The 18984-nt window shown below is 36.6% G+C and overlaps 1 protein-coding gene across 1 annotated transcript in view; it reads right to left on the bottom strand.

Annotated features, from left to right (window-relative positions):
• Nucleotides 1-18984, bottom strand: part of LOC148954358 (uncharacterized) — an 89500-nt gene that overhangs the window by 48113 nt on the left and 22403 nt on the right. The window contains 2 exon segments of the mRNA XM_089086305.1: nucleotides 287-522; nucleotides 5170-5388. Of these exon segments, the coding sequence (XP_088942431.1) occupies nucleotides 287-522; nucleotides 5170-5388 (455 nt within the window).

Here is an 18984-nt window from a genome sequence, read left to right as displayed (position 1 = left end):
TCTATTTGCTTGACAAAAATTTATATTATCTGATCCCAAAGGCTCGTTCATAGAGACACAAGTATATTGAGAAAGTTCCCGCATCTAGTCTTTCTAGATTCTTGTGAGCTATTATCTTTTTTTTAAATAATAATAATAATGTAATGCAAAATCGTAGGTCAGAGCCTCTTACAGAGCCTCTTTTTGTTAAAGCATTAGGATCCAACATCAGATTTTACATTTTTCAATGGAGTCCCCTCTGCCACTGTGTGCAGGTATGAAAGCATATATCATTAAGTCAACTTACATTCTTTTTGTAGATATCACACTGTCTGTTCGCTTCACTGAGGTCAATTTCGAGTTGAAAAATTTTATCCGAAAGGGAGTCAGTTTCTTTTTGTTTTGCATCCAGCTTATCCTGCAGTAGAGCTATTTCATCGTAGGTATGAGGTGGAGATCTTGGCACTTCTTGAGCAAGCTCCAAGTCTCTTCTTCTACGTTTCTCCATTTGCAGATCAGATTTCAACTTTGCATTCTCATCAGCTACGAAACAGAAAAATGTTAGGTCAAATATATTGTTATTGCACACACTGGTACAAAAGGAAACTTAAAAAAAATTCGGGGGGGGGGGGGGGGTCAAACCTGGCAACACCTTTCCCTGCCCCAGGATATGACCTTGCCCTTAGTAATTTATATCGACAGTTTTAGAACCAGAATCTCCCGTTGCTCTACCAAATATTCTAAAACAGGTTCTTGTAAATACCTTGAGGAAAATTTTTCGATGAATTTCCTGAACAACAATCGGGTAGATTCCCTCAAAAGCATTCAGTTTAGACGTTTTTCACCAATTTTGATAGCCAAAACTTCAATACTCCTATCATAATTTACTTGGTATTTTTAACTACCTACTGGGAGGGCATACCTTACTCCATCAGTCAGATGCGGCACTAATTGACAAAGACTTGCTGAAGGATATGTAATTAACATAAATAAATATAAAGAAATAATGAATAAGAAGTTTCAGGAAAAAATATCAGGTTTGTTTGGCTTTCACATTTAAATGTTCTTCTGTTATTCTTTCGCTTCTTTTCACCCTCGGTCTTTCATTTCTTCTTTCTATGCCTCTTTTTCAAATACTCATCTATTATTCCTTCATTTATTTTCACTTTCCTTCTTTCTATAGTGCATTGCGAAATCTGTATTTATGCTGTTTCCTTTATGTTTTTAAATTAAAAATAACCTATAATATTTTACAAAATATCAAAAACCATTTGGTATTTGGTCCAAGCTTTTGCAATGTAAAGGTGATCTAGGGGACAGAGGGTCAAGCCCTCTGGGTTTACCCCTTGTTTTCACCACAGAGTAGGCACGAAAAAGTGACAATCGACAATTTCAACCATTAATAAAACAACAGCACCTTAAGTGTGAGAAACAACACCGTTTTATGTGTGAGAAAATGAATTGATTCACTGATTGCCAGTTGGAATACAAAAACAGGTCATGTTCACTTTTCAAGACAATGACAAAGTAAATAATAGCAAAAATAAACTGTACCATTTCCAAAATTTCACTCAATACAACGATTTAAGTTAGCTTAAATTATTTATAAGATAAGAAATTTTGGAAAAACAGCAATTTCAAGAACACATTAAGAACACAAAATTTTGATTTTGTAAACTAATCTACTTATTATGTACAAAAATCGCCACGAGTTTTACGAAATCGTAAGCTAATTAAATTAACGGATTATTTAAACTACTAAAAACTCTATTCTGGCGTTCAAATAAAGTTAAATATAGAAATCAATACAGACTATATGAGAAGCAACGTTTAATTCGTATTTCGTTTCGTAATTCGTATTTATGTCTCTTATACTCAACATTAGGGGCGTAAGCCCTTTAGACAGGATAACCTCTATATGAGTTATGTATATTAGGCTGAAGCCATTAAATTTTTTTTAATCTAGCAAAGCCGTAAAGCGTTTTGCTTTTTTGGGGCATGCTAAAGAAGATCTTAAATTTATATACACACACATTTAGCTGTTTGCAGTCCGTTGTTTTTTTGTTTTTTTTTGCTTTTTTTTAATATAGACGCATCTATCTTTTATAAATACTTATTAGCTGTTCCCGGTAAACTGTTTGTAGTTTTAGTTTTAATAAAATATATCATATTTTATATATAAATATTCAGCTGTTAATGGATTAAATTTTTACAGGGAACGCAATACATTTCAAAGATGCAACTAAACTTTGTAACAATCACTTTAACTCTGCACAGACTGCATGAAACACCTTTCTTTCAATAATTGGAAGAAAAAAAGCCTCAAACCATTGAAAGACTTTCTTTTCTCGACTTATAGACTCAACATGAGGTTTCGTACAAAATTTTGACTTTTCCATTCTCTAGTCGATGGTCTTTTTTCTCTCTTTTTTTTTTTTTGCCAAAACCCCTATAGCACTAGAACAACAGAGAGGCCTCCGAAATACCGCATATTTAAAGTTGACCTTAATACAGTGTTTCAACTTCGAAAATTTTCAAAATCCTGTCCCGCCGGCCAAAAATCCTGAAAATTCTTGTCAGCAGAACCAAAAAATCCTGAAATTTCTCCTGGCGCGAAATAGTTAAAGCCCTGTATAGCTATGTTGATTTTCCAGAGCAAATGCAATTTCTGTTCATATTTGAACACATAAGTGATGCTAAAAGTCAGAAAAAGGAATAAGATCCAAAATACAAAGTGTCAGTCTTGAAAAAAAGTAGTAGTCTACCGTCAGCGGTATTGGTCTCCCTTTTCGGACGTATTTTTTATAGCTAAATCCGATTTTATTTTTCCCTTTCTGCAGTTTACGTTATTTCTTTGACTTTTTTGAAATAACCTTGAAGTAACGAGGTAATTAAAATAAGAATATTTTGTGCCCCAGATTCATCTTATTTCACCAAATAAGAGAAAGTAAGTAGATAAGTAGATGAAAAATAAGACTACCACAGTGTTAGTAATCTGATGTCCACTATTTCAGATGGCATGAATTTGGCCCACATACACAACTTAAGGTAGTTGTACACAACACCACGTACACAACTTTAGCTACAATTTAAGGTAGTTTTAAAGATTCTTGTTCTTTGATTTTTGTAATCGAACTGTGAGCAAGAACGAAATCTTATTTTTTTTACTAATTTCAATGTAAGTGGATTCCCTGGAAAGGCGGGAAATAAGATTTTGAAGTTTCATTACAGTTGAATTACAGTCTTTGACTGAGTGGATCGTCGAACTCAATTTTGGTAAGGTTCCTTCCGTACGTAATAATGAAAATCTGCAAATAGCAACAACCTCGAACTACCTCAGAAGCTGTGTTTGCAAACCATTTACTTCTCAGAACTTTATACATAAAAGACCAAAAGATTGTCGCATAAATAAAACGTATCAAATGTGAGGACAAGTAGAAAAAAAAACAAAAAAAAAAAACAAGAGACTTCGAGGAAGCCGGCTCAGACACATCAGCACGTCAAGACTGTACCATAGATTAAGTAAATTGACCAAGATGAAGTCTCACACTAATCACCACATGCCACATCTCCCAAGATTTTTCGCTGTGCAACAATGGAAGATAAGATGACGAGGGCTCCCCTCCGTGACTCACATTTTCTGGAGCCAATTCTGAGCTGAGTTTTCAATCTGAGTTTACTTTACCTATCGACTGTAGTCTGAGACTAATTTATTCAATCACACTCGTCAACTGTAGCATTTGATTTCATATTTTTCATTTTATCAAGAAGCTGTCTATCCAAGCACAACGAACTCGAGTTCTTTTCAGCGCGTCTCATGCCGATTTTTGACTGTAAAACGGCTCTAGCATAGCAGTTTTCAGCTTGTTGCGCTTTTCTGTTTTCACGTTCTTCACGACGCTGAAAAATCTCTCAACAACAGCGTTAGAAAAGGGCAAACCAATAGAACATTCCCAAACCGAAGTGCCCCAGCTGGCGTTCTAACCGCCACCACATTCATCCAAAAGTCTTATTTTTCATCTACTTATCTACTTACTTTCTTCTTATCTACTTACTTTCTCTTATTTGGTGAAATAAGATGAATCTGGGGCACAAAATATTCTTATTTTAATTACCTCGTTACTTCAAAAAAGTCAAAGAAATAACGTAAAACGTTTGCAAGTGTTTTGATTTTGATATCATTAGAACTGAAAAAAATTCTCTACAACATATAAAAATCGGTCGTGGCGAAATTGACGTTTTTTCGTCTTTTCTTTTAAAATAACACGTTAAAACAATTAGCTTGCACTTTCAAAAATTGCTGATAGGAAAATCTGGTACGTAGATCATGAATATGGACTCAGTTCTGCGTTTTGACCATTCTGAGCCGTTTGCCTCTCCCTCCCCCCCCCCTCCCACCCACACACGTGACATCAAGCGACGGGAATTGTGTCATTTCTACACTACATGGTAACTGATTAATAACTCAAATATGGTAACCCAACACGGTAAGTTCTTGATCTCATCATTAGTAAGAACATCGTTAAAGGAAAGATCTAAAGCCCTACTGGCCAACCATGAAAAACAAAGAGATATCTCAAGATGAAGAAAAAACGGGACTACAGCCAGTAGAAGGAAAAGACAAACTAAAACGAAGCTTCAATAGAACAAGGCGTCTTCAACGCTAAATGTAGACAAACAATAAAGATTAATTCTCAAATAATCTATAAAACCTAAAATTAAATAAAATCTAAAACTAACAAATGAAAAATATATATATATATATATATATATATATATATATATATATATATATATATATATATATATATATATATATATATATATATATATATATATATATATATATATATATATATATATATATATATATATATATATATATATATACGACTTTCCCCTTTAGAAAGCCGTATCCAAAGGGGAGGGATAGCCAGGTTTTACCCCCCCCCCCCCACAAAAAAAAATGATTTGTCCGACTCATAAAAACGTGAAAAAAGATCATATAAACAGTTTCAACATTTTTCATGTAGACAGTTTTTGTGCTTAAATATTTTTTTTATTTATCTTTGAATATCTTATTTTATTTGTTATATTTTAAAGAATATTTTTATTACGGTGTCCCTGGTACTTTAAGGCTATTTAAGAAAAAAGATACTTCAGAGATATATTTAACTTTAAAATACTCACTCAGCACGGCTACTGTTTCTTGCAAGCTATTAATCTCATCTTTAAGGATTTCTTTTTCAAAATCTCTCTGTTGCATGGATTTCAACAATTTTGATGCATCTCGACTAAAACCAGAGCGGTTTCCACTTCTAGGACTGCTGAAAACTTCGTCAAGTGGGCTCGCTTGACCAGAAACATTGGAAATACGACGGCCTGGTGTCAAATTTCTATCATTATATTCTGAAAATAAAACTTCAGAATAAAATTGTAAAATTAAAAACAGAAATAACTAGTAATAAAAATGAAAAAAATGAATAGTTTCAGTGTTCTGGGTCCAAAAAGTAAAATTATGTATGTGTCTGTTTGTATTTTGAATCAGTACTAGTTTTTTCTCCGTAATTTGTATTCTTTAAAACAATTTTGAAACTCACTTTGTCATGTTTATTCAATATTATTTATTTTATTTTTTTATTGTTTTTGTAGCACGGCCTCGTAATCTCAGCTTTTGTTCCTCTACTGATTAATTTTCGTATTTTGTCGTGCAATAAATTATTTTACTACTACTACTACTGCTAAAATAAGGTATAATAAATATCTACTCGGAAGGGAAAAACATAATGATCCAAAGTCACAAAATCATCCACAATTGCTGCATTTTTTTGTGAAACAGAAAAATAAGTTCAACAATTTTTTGCAAAGAAAGTAAAAAATTATGGGTTCGCGTCCTCTCTCAGTTGCGTCAATAGGAAGAGAGAAATTAAAAATGGCTTTTATTTTTGTTATTTCTATAGCTAAATTGAAAAAAACTGTCATTACCACGCCTCCCATTTCCGTTAATTGGCCAGAGTCCTCTTTCCCCAAAATTTTAAAAATATCTACCAATCTTCAAATAATACCTTATATTTTTACTTAAACCGGCCAGTTTTTGGAACCCTTGAAGCAAGAGCCTGTAGGAGTACCAAAATGAAACTCATTTTTGCAAGAAATGTTAGCATATGTATGAGAAACGGAAGTCAACAACAGTAATACTTATTTACTTAGGTCCTCCTACGCCTGGGGGCGCATAAGGCAGCAACAGTGGTTCGCCCCGACGACCTGTCCTGAGCCTTCAACCATAGCTCCTCCAACGAGGACCTCGCCAGCTTCACCTTCTTCTTTAGCGACCTGCCAAGGGTCATTTTCGGTCTCCCTGATTTGCAGAGACCGGGGGGGGGTGTCCAACCCCATGCGTCGTGCGGCAGCCTTCCATCCCCCATTCACACCATATGCCCCCAATACATTCATCACCGCTTTCTAATGAGATCAAGGATGGGGGTATAATTTGTCATACGATAGATTTCATCATTTCGTATTCTTTCCGTCCAATGTATATTTAGGATAGACCTTAGGCAATTGTTGTCGAATGCCTGGAGTCGTCGTTCTAGTTGAGCAGTGATGCTCCAAGTTTTGCAGCCGTACGTAAGGACGGAGACCACATTGCTATTATAAATTCTAAGCTTTAGCTTCTGGGAATATTTATTATTTTTCCAAACATTTCTAAGGTAGCTGAAAGCAGACCCAGCCAATGCTATTCGGCACAATATTTCTCTTTCGGAATTGGCATCTTGCGTAAGAATGCTGCAAAGATACTTGAATTCTCTCCCTTACTCAATTTCCTCGTTATTAGCCAAAATTCCTTTGGCTAATTCATGTATGACTGCATTCGACATTGATTTGGTCTTGTTAGCATTTATGGAGAGTCCGACAGCATTTGCCATACGACCGAGTTCATTAATGTTGCGTTGCATATCTTCTGGGTCGTGGGTAATAAGTGCAACATCGTCAGCAAAATCACCATCGTTGAGTTCTCTCATTGGATTTAATTGTAGACCGCCACTAAAACTGCATCCACGGAGAACAAAATCTATCACTATGGCAAACAGTAATGGTGATAGAATGCAGCCCTTCCTTACACCTGACTGAACAAAAAACCACTCCGTTAGGCCATCCTCTGTCTGTACTGCGCACATGATATCATGATATAGCGCTTTAATTATATTTACAATTTTGGTCGGAATTCCATAATGCACTAAAATCTTCCACATGGTTCCGCGATGTATCGAGTCGAAGGCTTTGAGAAAATCTATAAATACTATAAGTAGCTGAAATTGCCATTCATTGGATTCATCCAGCAGGACTCTCAGGCTAAATATCAGGTCACAACATGATCTATTCTGGCGGAATCCGTGCTGCTCATCTCTCAGAACTTTCTCCACTTTACTCTGAATCCTGTTAAGAATTATTTGGTACAGGACTTTGCTGCCAACAGACTGTAAAGCAATACCTCTCCAATTATCACACTTACTCTTTTGTCCTTTTTTGAAGAGTTTTACAATTACTGCCTTCGACCATTCACTAGGGACTTTTTCTTCATCCCAAACACGGGAAAGAAGTTCAAATATGGGTTCGGCTAGGGCACTTCTACCGTACTTCAGTAATTCTGGTGATATGCCATCATTGCCTGCAGCCTTTCCGTTTTTCAAAGTCTTTAGGGCCTCCTTGACTTCACTAAGCATGAGATGTTCGGAACATATTTCGACATCGAACAGTGGTTCTTCAGGGATATTTAAAGTAGTTGTGGGAGGCATCCGATTTAGTACCTCGCTAAAATGCTCCTTCCAGCGTCGGACTATGTCATCAGTCTGGGTTAATAAGATGCCTTCTTTGCTTTCAACTTGGGTCGACGACGCCTTTGAAATACCCGCCAACTACTTCGTTATGACTTACACAGTACGGCTATCTCCCCGTATAGCGGCTGCCTCGGCCTGTTCGGCCATAGTTTCCAGGTACGTCCTCTTATCATCCCTGGTTGCTGCTTTGACTTGCTTATGGAGACGCTTGTACTGCGCTTTCAGGTTATCTACATATTCTCTAGAACAAGTCGTGCTATGGTCATACTTATCTACGAGGATTTTGAGTTGTGCCCTTTGATCAATAATATCCCAACTACTTTCAGATATCCACCTGTTTCTTCTTCCTGTTGTAGCCCACAACTTCTTGTGCGACCTCTTTCACGGTTTCTGCAATTTTTTCCCACTGACTATCAAGCAACACTTCGTCCCTTAGAAGGGAAAACTTGTTTGACAAAGCTGTAGTATACTTTTGCAATACGTTCGGGTCCTGCAATTTCCTCAAATTAAAGGTTTTCACTGGCCGCTGGGGCTTTGTCACAGTTTTTAGTTTCAGCTTGAACTTGGTGGCACCTCGGAAGGCTCTAACATCCTCTAGACATCGTCGCCTGCGCCTCGCAATTAGGATATGGTCTATATCATTTCGTGTTACACCATCAGCCGAGTTCCAAGTATACTTGTGAATCTGTTTATGTGGAAACCATGTTGCGGCGGCGATAAGTTCATGAGTAGCGCGAAAATCGATTAGTCGCACACCATTGTCATTATATCCTCCATGTTTACCGAGGATAGTTGGGGCATAAGAAGCATCACCTCCAACTTTAGCATTAAAGTCCCCACACACAGTCACAATATCATGACGATGCGTTTTTGCAACAACATTCGATAACACACGATAAAAGTCGTCTTTGGTTTGTGTCGTCATCGCACGCAACGTCGTCACCGCCACGACAATTGCTTACATAGCTTTGACCCTTAAATCCCAACCTGGATCAGCAGGGCTTCAGCAGGGCTTCACAACCAAACACATTTTTCAAGAAGCTACTTGAAATAATACCATAATAAATATTTCTAATATTAAACAATTCTGAACGTTCAACGACCGAAAAAAGGGTACTTTTTCCAGCGGATGTAAGATATTAACTTTTTATTTTTACCCTTGTTTGATTTAATCCGTCTTATTTAATTTGTAATTAATTTTATAATACCTTGTTAAAAAGGAGAACAAAAAGGAAGAATAAAAAGGAGACAGTAATACCTTGTTAAAAAGGAGAATAAAAATATATTTAATTCAGTGGTATAGTAAGGGAGGAGTTCAGCCCCTCCCCCGCCAAGTCGCGATGTCGAAAACTCTATATAATCTGTACATTTTGTTAAATAGCGCCTAATAAAGACCTTTTCATAGAAAGACAAAAAATGCCCACTTTGACAACCAAACACATTTTTCAAGAAGCTACTTGAAATAAGACCATAATAAATATTTCTAATATTAAACAATTATGAACGTTCAACGACCGAAAAAGGGTACTTTTTCCAGCGGATGTAAGATATTAACTTTTTATTTTTACCCTTGTTTGATTTAATCCGTCTTATTTAATTTGTAATTAATTTTATAATCTTCCAAAGTCTATTAATTAAATTTTAATCCGTTACGGTTTCAGGATGACGAATATCTTGAATCGACTTTTCTGTGATTTTATGCCACATTTTTCTATTATGTATTGATTTTAGATGCAATTTTGCCAATCACTGCCTCCCTTTTCCTGTGCGCAGCGGCAGCCATAAACTAGTAAAGGACGAACCAGGGCCCATAGTAACCGAAAAATAGCATGAAACCCCTAAAAATGGTATCAGATCGAAATAAGAAGTCGAAACACCATTGGAATTACCTTGGCCGAAACCACTATACAGGAAACTTACAGTCCCTTGGCATGAACAATAAGGAAAACCTCAGGCTTGAACAACAAGGAAAATCCCTAGGCTTGAACAACAAGACAAATATTTAGGCTTGAACAGCAAGGAAAATCCCTTGGCTTGAACAACAAGCAAAATCCTTTGGCTTGAACAACTAGGAACATTCCAGGCTTGAACAACAAGAAAAATCCATAGGCTTAAACAACAAGGCAAAATCCTTAGGCTTGAACAACAAGTAAATCGAAAGCCTTGAACCACAAGGAAAATCCCTAAGCTTGAACAACAAGAAAAATTCCTAGACTTGAACAACAAGGAAAATCCCTAGACTTGAACAACTAGAAAAATTCCAAGGCTTGAACAACAAGGAAAATCCATAGGCTTGAACGACAAGGAAAATCCATAGGCTTAAACAACAAGGCAAAATCCTTAGGCTTGAAAAACAAGGAAAATCCATAGGCTTAAACAACAAGGAAAATCCCTAGACGAAGAAAATCCTTAGGCTTCAACAACTAGGGAAATTTCTAGACTTGGGATTGACAAAAATATGACAAAAATGGACAAATCTAAACTTTAGAGATGGCACTATTCTACACCAGCTATGACTATCAGGATAGATGACCATCGATGGTGTATATAACTCAAAAACCTATTTTGCGGGAACTGGTTGTGTTTTTGGTGAATATGACCACAGTGTAATTAAATAGTTAAAACTAACACCTAGCGCTGCATTATCAGCCTATCTGTACTCTAAAGACTTAATGATAAAATGTAATGGATCCCGCAAGTTAAATTTGAAACCATTCAATCAAAATTTTAACTTTCTAGCAGTATGTTATTGACATTATCGCGCTGCAAAATTTTAATAGTAATTGAACCAGAGTGGACTATTTAAGCAGTCAGGCCCAAAGTTCCTGAAACATTAATGGCAAATGATAACATCGAAAAGGTGGAATTTGCAAATAAGATTGTTCTTCATATAACAGAAGGGAGTACCTTGCACCCAAGTAAAACCTGTTTTTCTCAGAGAATGAGTTTTAAATTGGAAGTCTGAATTATCATAAATGTTAGTATATGCAGGGGTCATAGAAGCCACGTCAAATCGATGCAGAAGCCACGTCAAATCAATCCTGGATCGACTGCAGGGGTTTGGCATCTGAGTTGTTGGAAATTGCCGCGCCAACTGCTCAATTTTGGACACGTTGTAGAGAAGCGACGTGGCTAATTCGAGCGCCAGCAAAAAAAGGACGTGCATATTCCATGACTGGTCTGATACATAACGTAAATAGTGTAAAATGTACTCGTCAGGGAGGCTTTTGCATCTTGGGATGACTCCTAGTTTATGGGAGCAGTAATTACTCCTGCTTCGGAATTACTCCTAGTAGCCCTGTTGCTGGGTAGTTGTTCTGTTATGTCACTACTTTCATACAATCAAAAAAGGTATACCTCTGAATATAATTTTCTGCGGGGAAATTTTTGACTTGGGAGTTTGTATATAAAATGGAAACTTGATCTGTACGTTATAAATGGTACTTATTCTTTGTATTGCGACCTTTTCCTAATGTCTTCAAAACAGGCAGGGTTTCACCTCATTCTCAGGCAAATTTTAATTATTTGCATATTTTAGCTAAAGTAAAACGTCTTTTGTTTTTTGCTCGCACTGCGTCTTTATTAGCCTTTTCAGCCAAGTAGGCCAAATGACGTCAAAATCGGTATCTAATCGGGCTTTTAAACAGTATTATAATCATACTAAATTTACTAATTTAATAAAAGAAGGATACGATTTTCCTCCAAACAGATTTCAGTTGTCAGATCTTTCTCTGGCGGACCAAAACAGGTTCCAAATGCTAATATCAGTGAATCATTTTGTGAAGGTTATATTGTAGGAAGCCAACGTTCTTGGGTGAACCTCTATGTAAATGCTCAAAATGGCAGCTTTATTGGTTCCATTCATGAAACACATGGGGAATATTACATAGTACCTCTTAGATATCTCTGGACTGAACTGAACTCCAAAGAGAAGACATTTGGATACGGGCAAAAAACGATTATCATGTAGTGAATGGTATTCCTGTAACAAAGAAATATACTGCGAAGGAAAATTTGATTGAATGGAATGAGAAAATTATATTAATGACTGATAGCTAGTGAAATAGCCCAAATTTTTAAGAACAGGGTTATTACAAGTGTCACACATTCAGCTAGTTTAAACATAAGCATGACAATAGAAGAAATTGAAATCCTGCAGTATGATCATGATATATTTGAAAACACAATGGCAAATTTCAGACATGAACATAATTTCCGCACAGACAAGTTCAGCCGCAATTACTGTGCCCAGATTGCGTTTCTTTTTCTGTATTTTAATCCGAAAATGGATCCAAATAGAAGATCAAAAGGATATATACCAGAGAGGCCATATCAGATATCTTTTGAAGACCCCTCCATTTGTAAGGACGAAATAAATACATTATTTATCAAAGTAGCAAGAAGTAACGTCTACAAAGAAAACCCCCTACTTGTGAGATATGACGTTATTTATAGAAGTGCTGAGCAAGGTGTGTCTCAGATTTTCTCACTCATCTCTCAAAAGGGTGATTGCGATAATTCCAATAAGGCTTTTTAGGAAAAAGACTGGTTGTCAAAATGGTAGGTTCAACAGCATCAAAAGACGGGGAGAATGTCTGAGGAAGCCCCGAGTATTGTTCCCTTCCGAATACTCTCCGGGGGAAATTAACCCACAAGATATTTCTCCCTGGAATACTTCCTCAAACATGAAATTCCCCCCTGCAGATTTTCCTCTCCAAATTTCCCCTCGTGGCATCCACAAAAGTAGTACTAGGTGTAGCTGGTTTCAGCTGGTCTGTATTAAGCTACTGCTGTCAAGATTAATGCTAAATACACACTAATAATATATGCATAGTTATCCCAGATGTCGTTTTGGCATCAACAATTGTGATATAGCTGTTTTGTCTGTATTTCTGCTAGCCTGTGCATAGTGATATTAGAAACAAAATGGATGGCATGATCATGTTCCTGGAAGCAGCGGTAGAGTGTCTTGAGTAAAAGTGCCCCTTACTGAAGAACGATATGGCATCTATTACCCTTTACTAGGTTACAGCGGTGGCTGCAGTTAAAGATGATAAGCAAATGCTACTGCAGCAAGTCCTTGTCATTCCTTACTTGATTTGAGAGGAAAGGAATCATTCATTAATAAAATTTTCAAACCAATAGATTTTCCCTGTTGTTAAACCCAAGGGATTGTAAGTTTCATGTATAGGGTTTTTAGCCAAGGTGATTCGCAAGGTGTACTTTTTGTTTCGATCCTACACTATTTTTAGGGGTTTCAGGCTATTTTGTTTGGTTACTATTGGTCGTGTTCGTCTTTTATTAGGCTGAAGCTATCACTGAAAACACGACCTTGCAAAGGAAAATGCAGTTTTTCGTAAGCAAATTGGTCTTATTTTAAATATTATTATTTTTTAGTATAAAAGGCACTAGATATAGCAATTTCCTTTAAAATGAGCCATTAAAAAGCTCTCTAAGGTGTACCAGTTCCCTGCTAGCTGCAGGGAAGGAAAAAACGGAAAAAGATGTCTTCGATTTAGAATATTTTGATTGCAGCCACTTTCCTTGTTTTACAAGCCCATGGATTTTCCTTGTTGTTCGAGCCAAGGGACTGTAGATTTCCGTTATAGAGGTGCCGGTCAAGGCGGTTCCAACTGTATGGTTTGTGTTTCGACCTGATACCATTTTTAGGGAGTTTTAGGCATTTTTCTTCGGGGTTCGGGACGTATTAGTTTTTTACTAGGTTACAGCTATCACTGCAACCGAGATTCTTGAAGAAATTTCTCAAAAACAGTTTTTAATTTCGGTTACTAGACCGAACATTACACAAAGGAAAAAACCTTCGGCTTTTTCTTAGCATGAACTAGTAAAGAACTAATAACATTGTCCTCGCTGTTACACAAGATATCCTTTAAAGTGCAATAATCTCATTTTCTTTATTGTATACCAATTGACCTTCTGTCATATGCTGCAATCTGTAAGTTCCTCCACGGAGCACAGCCTTGTTCTTGAAGGAGTAATATAACATCAAGATTTACAAATAAGACCCGTGCTGCTTAACCTCCCTCCGAAACCATCTAAACGACTTGGGTTTTATTTGAGTTTTATTTTTTTTAAAATATGTATTTTGAACAAGATGGTTTTTATTAATCAAAACATGAAAAAATCACCATAATCATTAAAATGACAGGAAAGAACTAAACAAAAGTAGATTGATTGTTTAATATATAACGGCATTAATCCATTGTAATCTTGACTATTTTTTACTTTTCAAAGTTATGATATAAAAAAGGAAATTCTCAAATATACTTTGCTTTCAGTAAAGCCCAAATGACGCTAATGCCTTTAGAAGATTGAGGGAGCGATAGCCCTACTCCTGTTTGTGGTAATCTCTAATCATTATAGGATTAATTGATTCATCTGTAGAAGTATGTTTTATCTTTATGCTTGACGGGATTATTTACTTTAACTTGTGTTCATCTGGGCTTTAATTTTTTTCGTGATGGTAATTAATCTTTACTTTAAGATTTGTCTATTTTAGAAAATTATTCCTGCTTCTCTTGGGTTTTAATATGGATCTTTACTTTTCTTTGAAAAACATCTTTTGTAGAAAATATTCTTTTTAAATTGATAGTAAAACAATGCAAACTTTTACCTTCCCAATTGTTACTAAAAATGTTCTGTTACCTCGTAGAGTCGAATGACAAATAATTGTCATCAACGATTGGCAGATAATATGTTTTTGCGGAAAATTTAAACTCGTGACTTTAAACGTATACAAAGATTTAAAAAACGTTCAAAATTTCAATGCAACTACAAAATGCTAATAAAACACTGTAAAATACCACAGTTATGCAAATTCATTTCTTAAATAAAAAAAATTACGATTTGAAATTAATTTAAAAATTTTTGAAATTCGCGCTGAAAATACATGACAAAGTTTCTTCAACAATATTTTTATTTGCAAAGAAAATTCTTTAGCAACCGTAAGAAACAATTTTCTACAAGCTAGCGAAAAAACATCTGTTAACATAATTGTTAATAACAACTTTTTAGCTGGGACTGCGGAGACGCGCCTATGATGAGGACTGGAACTGAACATGGGTTTGCTCGCTCAGGGAAGATGTAATCAGCCCAGAGCTCAACATGGATACACCTAAACCCGATACTTTAAATATCAGAAAGCCACTAAAAAGAGCGCTGGAGAAAGGCAGTAGCGCAAAATGATCAATCTGTCGTGGAGTAATGCTTATATATGTGTCGCCCTATTGTTTTACCTGATGTTTGTTTTTATGATGGAAAGGCAGTGTGGTCTTCGTCGCTATGATTCCAATATGTTGGTTTTAAGCCCAGAGGGTATGCGTTGGGGGAAATATTTACGACCATGACATATTAATGAGAAGCCGCAAAAGTTAGCTACCTTCAAATCAACAGGATGAAACTAGTCTATGCCCTGTTCTATATAGAGCCAATTTACCAAATAGATATTGCCCCTGTTTAAGAAGCTACAAGAAGATAAAGAGCTGCATTGAAAACAAAGGTCACCACCCCCCGTCATTTGAATGTTAAACCGGCTTTCACTAGGGCTGTATACCTGTTCCAGGACTATTTAACCACGTCATCAACTACGTAAAGGCCAGGAGAACAAACCGTCTACAGTTTGAGTCTACATCTGGCAACTGTGCGTGATAGGCACAAGCTTTGCTGATGATACTGCTATAATTGTGTTAATATCTATCACAATATGAAACATCCCTAAGTGTTTTGAATTAATATAAAAACACTACGCCGGGATAAAAATCAATTAGGACAAGACGAAATCCATGTTAACGCAATGCAACAGCTACCAATCAGCCTTCGGACCACTTAGTAGTAGCCAGCCATGATTTCTCTACTAAATTGATATTTCACATAATAACTCAAACAAGGAGGTTCAAAGCTGCATACCAGATACCAGAAGCAGTAGTAAAAGGAAGGCTGTTGTATACTAAACTTGAGAGTTTAAAATTTGACAATGTGGAAGATGGTCGGAATAATTTAAAAAAATAATTTGTGAAGTTGCTGAAGATGTCTTAGGAAAGAAACCTAGGACTGCATCTAAGAATATTAGTGAAACAGCTTTATGTTTAATAGAAAGGAGAAGGGACTTGTACAAGAATTCTCTGAGTGACGGATCATATGAAAACAAAAGGAATGTAAAGAAAGTGGAGAAAGCATTAACATATGAACTAAGGAGGTCTGGAGGTCATGGATAAAATTGCCGAGGATCTGGAAGATGCAGCTAGACGGCATAATAGTAAAATATTGTACTGGCATGTTAATAAATTGAGAGGGAGTAGTCAATCCGGACTTGTCCCAGTTAAAAAATAGGAACGGGGCCACAGTTAGTGATAAGGAAAGAGTTAAAGAGAGATGGGAAGAACATTTTTAGAATTTGCTAAACCGAGATAGTGTGATACTTTGGATGTCAAGGAGGATTTGTTTTGTGAGGAAGAATTAGCGACAGTACTAAAAGGAATAAAAAATAATAAGACTCCAGGTGCTAATAGTGTGGTAAATGAGTTTCTTAAATATGGTGGCTCTGAGATTAGAAATAAGTTACTCAAGATTATGAATATGATTTTTTAAAAAGGGGAAGTACCTAACGCTTGTAGGAAAACCTTAACTAAACCACTGTATAAGAAAGGTGATAAGAGTGAGTGTTGTACTTATTGAGACATTAGTCTGGTATCTGTAGATTGCAAATTACTTAGAAATAAGATACTTTTTAGACTGAGAGATGCTGTAGACAAAGTTCCAAGAGAAGAACAGTGCGGTTTTAGAAAAGGTAGAGGATGTGTCGACCAAAATTTCACTCTTAGGTAAATAATTGAGAAGTGCCTGAGTTGTCAAACACATTTGGTCCTCAGTTTTATAGATTATGAGCAAGCCTTTGGTTCTGTTGATAGAAGAGCTTTAGCTAAGGTTTTATCCTTGTATGGTTTACCAGACAAATACATTAAAGTGATTTGTTCTATGTACGAGAATAACACTGCTGCAGTTAAGGTAGGAAATGAGGTTAGTAGCTGGTTTTTTATTAAATCAGGAGTTAAACAGGGTTGTGTTCTATCCCCCTTTATATGGATTAATTTGATGGACTTTGTCTGAAGGAGCACAATAAAGGCAATGGAAGACCACGGAATCAAATGGAGATGAAAGTGTGAGCAAAATGAACGAACTTTTAGAGGTTTTGCGAATTCAGGGTGCTAGAATAGGTTTGAAAATTAATGTTAAGAAGACTAAGTCACTAAGGCTAGGAATAAGTGAAGATGAAAAGGCGACATTGGGTAACGAGAAGATTGATCAGGTGGGCAGCTCCACTTACCTTGGTAGTATTGTTAGTAAAGATGGGGGGAGCAGTGAAGATGTTAAAAGTAGAATGGCCAAGGCTCAGGGTATCTTTTCAAAAGTAAAAAAAAATTGGAAGAAAAGATAGATAAGTCTGCAAACCAAGATTAGAATATTAGAAGCTACAGCGATGACAGTGGTCAAATATGGCTCTGAAGCATGGGCGCTCCGAAAAGCGGATGAAGATTTGCTAGATGTTTTCCAGAGAAATTTCTTACGGATTGTTCTGGGTACCGGGCTGACTGACCGTATTTTTAACAGTAGGCTGTACGAAAAATGTGGTTGAATACCGCTTTCTAGGGCTATAATGAAAGAAAGGTTGAGGTGGCTAGGGCACGTTGTGCAGATGAAGGATGACAGATTGCCAAAGATTGTCCTTTTTGGGCAACCGTCTAAGGCTAAACGGAAAGCAAGTCGTCCTCGTCTGGGGTGGGAGGATGCCATAAAGAAAGATTTAAAGGAAATGGGAACTTCCTGGGAAGGTGTAAAAAGGGAGGCTTTGAATAGATTGGGATGGAAAAGAAGCGTGCATAGCTGTGTTGGCCTCAGGCAGCTTAGTGTTGCGGTGAGTTGTTAGTGGTAGTAGTAGTAAGGGTGAAAGCCTGACAAAATCACACACACCAAAATCAAATACATAATGCCAGCGTTACCCTAGTCTTTTTGTATGCAAGCGGGGCCTTGTCAGTGTCATCCAATTTGCTAAAATATATTGATGCAGTGAAGACTAAACGCCTGAAACGGATTCATGAACTTGCATGGTTCGACTACTATAAAAACACCCAGCTACACGCCAGACGAAGGCGACTCCCAGCCCCACAATCCTGGCAATCCTGACTTTGAGATGGTTCTGTCATCTACTTACAGTATCTGCTAAAACTTCTTCCTATGGCATTCCACCTTCGAATACATTTGACAGGTAGCAAGTAGCAGTAGTAAGAAGTGCAGCATTGGACACATGACAGGGGGAGGCTCGGTTTCAAAAGACAGAATGGTGCTAGCCATTTCCTGTGAACAACTGACGTTCTGATCAATCATGTTCTAGTATTGGTGTTATCTGGAGGTAGAATGTCTCAACACACTCAACGCTGGATCAATTTCAGAAGAGGCCTTAAGACAAATCGATCTAGAGTGCACCAATTACAAAGAGACAGTTGAAACAGCTAAAAAAGCGGAAATGCCAGTTAAAACCTTCTCTTATTGACAATAATTTTGCAACCATTTCAACAAAGCTCTTAGCTTTGACTGGACATCCAATTTTAAGATGTAACTAGAATTCTTGGTAATTCCAGCAATAAAAAATCACAATATTTGGGCATTTCGACCTTTTTTAGAAAACAATTTAGGAAACTCTTGGGTATATGATATACCCCCTGCAGCTCAATAAGTGAAGTTAGGTTAAAATATACCTAAATATGATAAAAATATAATACTTTTGGAAACAAATTTGGGCTATACATTTGCACATTTGGGGGGGGGGGGGGTAAAGTACAGCGGGTTTGCATGCGAAATGTGTTAGCCACCACTATTCTGATACTATGAACTAAGAATTGTTTGCTGACTTCACACTGTCCAAATAATTTACCCCCCCCTCCCCCTAATGTGCAAAAATATAGCCCAAATTATATAATTCCCGTCTATTCTGTCAATTCTCTTTTGTCTTTTCTCACGCTTGAAAGAAACTAGCGAAAGAAACTGGTTTACAGTGTGTCAATGCATGAACAACTTCAGCTGCAGGGGGTATATCGTACAAGTACCGATTTTTATTTTAAAATGTAGTGCTGCCACTGACAATCATTTAAGA

Source organism: Artemia sp. Qi Xiang Cuo, chromosome 3 (assembly GCF_049724085.1).
Source record: "Artemia sp. Qi Xiang Cuo chromosome 3, ASM4972408v1, whole genome shotgun sequence".
NCBI classification, from domain to species: Eukaryota; Metazoa; Arthropoda; class Branchiopoda; order Anostraca; family Artemiidae; genus Artemia; species Artemia sp. Qi Xiang Cuo.
The sequence above is the reverse complement of the archived record's forward strand: the minus strand, read 5'-3'. Positions and strand labels throughout refer to the sequence as shown.